This window comes from Chrysoperla carnea, chromosome 5 (genome assembly GCF_905475395.1).
Source record: "Chrysoperla carnea chromosome 5, inChrCarn1.1, whole genome shotgun sequence".
In the NCBI taxonomy this organism is placed as follows: domain Eukaryota; kingdom Metazoa; phylum Arthropoda; class Insecta; order Neuroptera; family Chrysopidae; genus Chrysoperla; species Chrysoperla carnea.
In genome coordinates, this window is record NC_058341.1 from 76103469 (window position 1) to 76112215 (window position 8747).

The window sequence follows — 8747 nt, forward strand, 5'->3', positions numbered from 1 at the left end:
GTTTGTTTACAAATTTATTTATTTAATTATTATATATTATTCTGATTATTTTAAACCTATAAATAATGTAAATTTATAGTAATATAATAATTAAAATCGAAGTGAAGTTTATTGAACGCCGCTCCAAAATAATTTGGTTTGTATATGCAAAGGCTGTAACTCTCAATCAAATGTAAAAGAGCACTTGTTGATGAACAAATGATGATACTGACATGGGACCAGTTTCGACAGTTTCTGACATGGGGACATTTTTCCACTTGTCTCTATCCATGACTGTCTCTTTTAATTCATAAATGCTGTTGATATTTGTGAATCTTTTGATTGTAGAGAGCCATGTTGTTCGTTTTCTTCCTCTTGAAGTCCAGCCTTCCAATTTTCCAAATAAAATTAGCTTCTCGAAATCAAATTGTTTGCCACGACGTATATGGCCAAAAAAACCCACAATTCGTTTTTTAATTTCCGTCACTAAACACCTTTTGTAATTTACACGAGCAAAAATTTCTTCGTTTGTTAACATATCAGTCCACTTTATTTTTAACATACGTATAATGCACCATGTTTCGAACGCGGCTAGTCTTTTTTCACTGACATATTTAAGCACCCATGTTTCACAAGAATAGAGTAAAGCGGACCATATGTTTTTATCATTTTAGTTAGATAAGTTTTTAATTTCATAAAATTAGTTGTAGCAATTACAATTCGTTTTTTAATTTCAATCAACTGATAATTTTTGTAAGTAATAATTTTCCCCAAATAACTGGTTTGGTTAGGTTGGCTCATTTTATTGTTTTTATAGACTATATTTGCGTTTAATTGCACAGGATCTTTACTAAATACCATACACGATATTTTTTTATTAACATTTAGTTTTAAGCCATACTGTTTGCTAACTACAGCCACCTTGGAAATGAGAGTTTGCAATTCTCCTTCACTAGAACTCAATAATACTGTGTCGTCTGCGTATCTCAGATTATTCACTCGAACACCGTTAAATTTTACACCAATATCTAAATTTTCTATAGCCTCGTTGATGATGTGCTCGGCATAAACATTGAAAAATATCGGAGAAAGAACACATCCCTGGCGTACACCTTTTTCAATTCTGATATCCTCAGTGTTTCCACACCCAGTTGTAACTTGACCTGTTTGAAACCAATATAATTTTTTTAAGATATTAATTATTTTTTTATCATTATATAAGCGGTTAAGAATATCAAAAAGAACATCATGTGAAACGTTGTCGAATGCCTTCTCATAGTCTATAAAGCAAGCAAATACTCGTAAATTGTTTTCGATAGCGCGCTACACTAGAATGTTAAAGCAGAAAAAAGCCTCGCGAGTACCCACTCCTTTTTTAAAACCCATCTGAATCGGTCCTATTTCAGGTTGTAAAGTTGTATTCATTTTTTGTAATACGATTTTTAAGAAAACTTTAGTTATATTGGATGTCAAACTGATAGTTCTGTATATTCGTTTATTCAAGTAGTATTTTAGGAATGTCTTCTCTCTGATAGATTTCATTACATAAATTTTGAAGTTCACGCATGCTATTTGAATCCAAACACTTTAAATATTCAGCAAACACTCCACCTTCTCCACAGGCTTTACGTATTCCAAGTTCTTCAACTGCTTTTTCAAATTCTTCTAACAATACTGGTAGATATGGAGAGTTAGTGGTATTTTCCTCTAGCAAAGCTTCACGCGATTCATCTTTGAAGGTGTGTTCAGCATATTCTTGTCATCTATTCACAATTTCTACGTTTTCAGTTAAGATCTTTCTATCTTTATTCTTTAATTTGCCTTTTACATGTGCACGCGATATTCCACACATGCTCTTAATTTCCTTGTGCAATTTATGAGGATTATTAAGTTTTCCATACATTTCTATATTGTGGCATTTTTCTAACCATCTAACCATGCTTGTTTTGCTTTCTTTATTATGTTTTTAATTTGTTTATTCTTGAGTTCATATTGGGTAACGTTATTTTTAAGTGATCTTTTTATCATTAAGATTAAAATCTCTTCGGTCATCCATTCTTTTTTCTTTTCGATTTTTTTGCCGACCAACACTTCCTCAGTAGCGGATTTGATTTTTGTAATAAAACACATTAGTTTTTCATTTAAATTTGATTAGATTTTTTCCAAATTAACTTTTTTATTATTTTTGTGACTCATTTGAGTTATTTTGAATTTTATCTCCATTCTGGCAAGAGAGTATGATCAGAATTAATATCTACTCCAGGTTGCGTTTTAGTATTTTTTATAGCGTTTCTATATTTACTGCTGATTAATATGTAATCGATCTGGTTTCTGATTATTTTATTTGGTGTAGAGCCTATATGACCGAGCGGTCTAAGGTGTTTGTCTTTATCTGTTTGTCCATTTAGACTTACGTAATTCGTTGCGGGTTCGAATCTAGGCAGCGGCAGTGTGAACAATTTATATAGTTAATGGGAGTGCAGAATTGATCACATTGTCGTCGCTTGGATAAGAACGACGTAACCGACTCCACCCACATCAAAATGTAATTGTAAATATATTTGTAATTAAATAAATAAAGATTAATAAATAATGATGTGGGTGGCCTCTGTTATAGGCGTATATATCAGAGAAACGGAGGTTAAACCCCATTATTATTATTATTTTTATTGTTATTATTTGGTGTATCGCCATGAGCTTTCCATGTGTATAGTCTTCTTACAGGTTGCTCAAACCAAGTATTAATAACAATAAGTTCATGTCGATTGCAAAATTCAGTTCTTAAATTTCTTTTACCAAGTCCATATGGTCCGATCGCAGGTCTATCTTCACCTTTTCCGACTTTTGCATTAAAGTCACCCATCACAACAGTACAATCACGATTATTAGTTAGAGCAATTATATTTTCCAGTCTTTGAAGACTGGAAACTTTGAAGAGCCAAATGCTACCCTTCAATTCGCTTGTCTTCGCTTAGTCCGCCCCTAAAGGTCCGCTTTACTTATATCCCGTTGGAAATTAAGGCGGCATTTGGTGATGTATCTCGCTGCTCTTTTAAAGAATGAAATAAAAGTGTGATGCAGTATACTTCTTTCTCAAACTATGAGCATATATATCAATTTTTACAATCATATCTTAAAAAAAGACAAAGTTTCATATAAACTTTCACCTTCTATTTTAACCTCCTCTTTTACTTTTAAAAACTTTTATTTTGAACCATGAGCTCATATATCATTTTTTGCAATTATAACTTCAAAATTGATAAAGTGTCATGAAAACTTTCAACCCTATTTTAAACCCCTTACGGGATAAATTTTAAAAATACCTTTAATGCAAGAGACGGTGTATGGTTGATCTTCACCCATTTGATAATCAGATGAGACAAACTTTTAATTCATTTTTGACTATTTTTTGTGACTAGTTTTAATTATTTTTAATCAATTTTTTCCATAAACGCAAGCCAATACCGTCATTTTCTTAATTAAATTACCTTTCTCCTGATACCAAATCGATTGATTACAGATTGGTGTAGGTCTGTTGATGCCAAATGAACAGGTGTAAAGAAATCCTTGCCTGTAAAAAAGGCTTGCCTGTAAAAAACCCTTCATGGAAAAACTTCAAAATTAATTTCATTAAAAAAAGACATAACACTTTTCGTTATAAAAAATATAATAATAGGAATGTTCAAAACTCAATAAATTTTCGTAAAAAATATGTCTCATCGGCTTATCAGATGGGTGGAGATACCTGAAGATACCTTATACAGTCTCCCCTCTCTGGATTAAAAACTGGAGTGATTGATTTTCATTTTTAGATTAGTGTGTATTTATTTTTATGAACAAAAATTAGATTCAATTTCAACACTTAAACTATGAATAGGAAACGTAGTATTTATGAGGGGAAAGAAAAACTTTAGTAAATATTTTATAGAAATGTTACTATTAGTAGTTCTGTATTAAATATTATTTCTAAGATATTTGATTTTGTACAAAATAAATCTGTTATACTATTTTTCCTTGAAAAATAATTCAAATTTCTATCTTCAATGGCTTTGCCGTCGACATATTCTGTTGCTTAAAACCTTAAATACACAACAATATAACCATCGTTTCAAATACTTTTTTCATCAAAACGATAAAAAAGTTTCAGATTTTGAGTTTATAAATAATGATTCCAAACATACCGCTTGGGAGAAAAAAAATTAAAATTCTCTGTAAATATATATAAATCACATGAAGTTAAAAAAAAAACTGTAGTAACATGACAAACATGCATACCTTGATCTATATTTGTCTAAAAAATTTTAACAGCGGTATTGGCTGCGAAATGATCCGTCAGTCATTCAGGACAAAGCATTTTATAGATATAGATATATATTTTTCATAAAATAAATTACTATTATTTATTAAACAGATTTTTTATTTTAAACTTAATGAATTTCCCCACGATTTTTAATTATGAAATTAATTTTTAGTAAGTTATCTCACGCAAATTATTTCATTCCTCAATTGTTGAACAGTTTATTTTTGTTGTTGTTGTCCTTTTTAATTACAATTTGTTATTATTACTTTTGACGGTTATCAACTGTAATTAATAATAGGTTATAATTGCGGTATATATTTTATCGCTAATAATTAACAATTGAGCAAAATTTCACTTCTATTTCATTAAATCCACTAACGTTTTTTCATACACTAAGCACATAAATTATTTTAGATACAGATACAGATACTTAAAAAATAATAGTATCTAAATATAGATACAAGATACAAAAAATGTATCTAGAAACTTGTTGAAGAAAGCGAATTAAAGGAATTATTTGTGATTGAATATTTAGAAGCAGTTTATTATCCAAAATGTGAGTCTATTTATGCAAAACAAAATTGCATACAAAACATTAAATAAGTAGTAAATTGGCATACCTACATAACGCGTGTAAGTACACAATTTAGTAATACAGTAGAACTTGGTTAAGTGGGGCCTGGATAAGTGAGAACCCTCCATAACTGGAACTCATGCTGAAGTCCCAACATTTTGGCACTGAATTATCTCTGTTAGGGGGACGAAGCAAACCTTTATATCTAGAATTCGTTCGTTCGATTTTATCATCATAGTTACCTCTATAACTGAGACAGCGAGTGAATTTTATATGCATTAACCTCTGTAACTGAAAACTGAGGTAACATCGATTTATTTGTTTACTTAATTATTCTTATTCTACCCGCAAATTCAGCACTTAACAACTAATTTTGAATCTCAGTGACCTTCAGTTTTAGTTTTGTTATCATACGGCTGTTTATTTGAAAAACCGATGGCTCAAATCAATATCAATCCGTGAAAAACAGAAGTTAATATCCCTTTATGACCTGTATTCTGACCGCTATTAATGGAATTCTCTGCAAATTCCTTGCAGGTCTCAGTTGACCAGGTTTGTCTGTATTATAAAATTACATATTTTCAAGAGTACTATATCTAGATTTACTACAGCCATGCTAATGCTGAAAAATCATGAAATTTGGAAATACCATTGGACCTTATATTTTGAGCTATTGTTTCTAAGTAGAAAAGTTGATTAAAGCAAAAACAAATTTTAAAACCGAATCTCGAAGTTGAAAATTCGTTGAGAAAATTAATTTTGCAACTAAGGAATTTTCGCCATTTTTTAAACTGCTGTAACTGTAGTTAATATTGAATATAGGTATAGGCAATAAGATTGCCAAATAAAATTATGCAATTTTTTTCAGACACCTAGTGCAAAATGGAATTATGTAAAAACTATAAGATCAAATGAAACGTTGCAAAGCTAATTTTGTTTTATGAGGAATCAGCTACTAGATATAGTTGTACATTTTTTTTTAAACAATTATTTGCAAACAAATAAAATTATTTGAAAAATAGCGTTTTCTTGGCATTTTTTTCGCAAAAATTTGCAACAAAAAATTTGTTTTTGGTTCGATGTTCTAGAAAAAACATCTAAGGAAAAAAAAGTTCCACAGCACCAGTATCCTGAAGTGCACTATTTACAAGCTACATCGCTTACAAGAAAGCAAAAAAAATTTTTAGCGGAATTTGCTGAATAAATCCAGTCGCCAGGTACCGGGCGAGCGGGCTCGGTAGGTCCATTATGTGAGTGCCAAAATATCTAACATACCAGCGATAGACGATGCTTATATTGTTATCAACGAAATAATTTTAGACTGTCAGATAGTGACAAAAATAAACAATTTTTCTCACAGGATAAAAAATAATATATTGTTGTATTTATTTGTAAAGAAAATAAAAAAATAATACAACCCTATTTTTTAAATTATTTCACCAATACAGTGACACTTAGATGTGGGAGGTATCAAATTATATATTAACATAGGTTATATATACAGTATATAGGGGGATTACAGGTATAGGGGGATTAAATTGAGTAATACATAACACATAATGTTTTAGGATGTTTTGCTATGACAATATGTGTTATGTATTACACAATTTGAAGAAAATCATAAACAAAATTTCAGGTTGAGGTTGAGGTTGAATAGTTGTGTACTCATGCGTCGCGTCGATTCGTACTGTAATAATAAGATAATTTGATTCATACTATGAAGGCTTTATAATAAAATACTTCAAATATTTTTTGCATTACATTTTGCAAACCTTTATGACGAGACCATCCTAAAAATTCATTCAAATTATAAACAATAACCTTTATAAATGTCGTTTCATCGGTAATTTCAATATGATTTAAGAACAAAGCGTGTCTCTTCGTTCATTAAATGTATCAGATCTCATAAAAAATGTTATTATTTCAACTTTCTATTATCTATTTTTCTTGTCTTTGATAATGCCACATTAAATAGAGTTAAAAGACACACAAAATGTAACATAATATAATGATAAAGATTGTCTACATAAATGGTTGTATATAATATGGACATTATATTTGTTGATAAATGAAATATTTTATATTTTATGTCCGCGTAACCACGCTTCGGATTTAACATTCAAAAATTATTTACCTGCTTAGAAAAGCAGTCATGAATAAATTTAGATAAAAAAATAAGGATGTCACGGATAGGCTTTTGTTAGCCCTAATTACTCAGTCAAGTATTGCCGTTTTCCGTTTAAAACTGATTTATCACACAAAATAAATGGATGTTTTTTGGGTGCCGCTGTTAAGTTGGCTTTATATAATTTATTCACAATCAATAGTCTAAGATCCCGCTGCAAAATCAGTACATTCATAACGTAGTTAATCAAAATCTTATTTTAACGTATGTTTATGAATAGGGAAATACACTTTTAACAGGGTGTCGATTATAAAGTACCCGCAAATACTTTTATATAAAATAATGAAAATTGATTTTTCAAAAAAAATTTCATTCAAGTTTTTATTAAATCAAATGTCACGTACTTCACAGCAATCTGAATCTCAGAGAATTATCTTGAATTCAGTAGGATCAGCCGCTGAGTGGATGGGTCTAAAGTTCCAACCTCCAAAATGCGCTTCACTGCATACGTTCATTGCAGGCGATGGCAGAATTGACCATTCAAGGAGGAGAGCTGTATGTTTTAAAAGACGGGTAGAGTAACAAAATCTAGTGTAGAGTAACAAAATCTTAGTAACAAACAATGTGCTTCCGTATAATATAAACTCCCCTTGATACCATTCGGGGCATCGAGGCGGACATCCTGAAGATGTACCATTCTCTTCTCGCCCCTGTCGAAAACACATGCTGAATGAAAACATAAGCGCATTAGCGGAACACCTCTTTAATTTACATCATGATTTTGGTTTTAGTGATGTCATAGTTTTAGATAATGAAAAGAATGTCTAAAAAGGAATGTAAATTAAATGATTTTTATTAAAATAAATAAAACAGTAAACAAAAGGTCGACGATATTTTAAATGATTATAAAATTAGTATAAGTTAATTAATAAGCGGCATTTATATTTTATGGGTATTTAATTTGTCAATATGCTGTAAAAACTTCGTAAACAAAAGTCACACCTAACTCCCTTTTGGGGGGCCTTTGTTGATGGTTTTGATCAGTTTTTTTACAAATTACAAAAATGCATCAAATAAAAAATAACGGTTCAATTAAAGTTCTAGCTAAAGTATTTGTGCACATTTTTTTTTCGACCTGCTAGCTTCAAAATTGACCGAAATATGCCAATTTCAAAAAGGAATTTTGTTTTGCTCATTCAATCAAATAAAAACATTAAAGAAAAACAAAACAAATTTCCAGAAAATACTTGCGAAATTTTTGAAAGTATTTTGAAGACGCCCACACGGGTTAAAAAGAGTGTTAAGAAAAAAATATTTCAAACGAAAGTTGTTTATTTTTTTTTATAAGAATTTTTTTCTTTTAAACTTAAACTTTTGTTCTATCTCTAATGGTTTACAAGATGATTTTTTTTTCATTTGAATGTGGAAAAAAAAATCTATTTTGAAATTATCATATCTCGATCAATTTTAAAGTAAAAAAAAAAAAACCAGAATGGCACAAATACATCATCTAGATCTTTTAATTAAACTTTTTGTAATTAGAAAAACACTGATTAAACTGCCAACTATGCCCCAAAAAAGAGAGTTAGGTCCGCCTCCGAGAGATCGACTTTTTTTTACAAGTTTTTTTACAACTGTGGAAACTTTGAAAGATTCATGAATTTGTTCTTTATTATCATAATACTGTATTTAATTGTATTAGACTACTAGCAGATACCCACCCGCTTTGCTGGGCAATTTCTTTTCAAAAACAAAGACTACCGTGTTAT

The 8747-nt window shown here is 30.1% G+C and overlaps 1 protein-coding gene across 1 annotated transcript; it reads right to left on the bottom strand.

Annotated features, from left to right (window-relative positions):
• Window positions 1-282: 282 nt before the first annotated feature.
• Window positions 283-2842, bottom strand: LOC123301440. The gene is made up of 4 exons (XM_044884179.1): window positions 2776-2842; window positions 1525-1710; window positions 838-1142; window positions 283-366 (listed from the first exon to the last, which is right to left on the bottom strand). The coding sequence occupies exons 1-4, from the start codon at window positions 2840-2842 to the stop codon at window positions 283-285; spliced, it is 642 nt and encodes a 213-aa protein (XP_044740114.1).
• Window positions 2843-8747: the final 5905 nt, after the last annotated feature.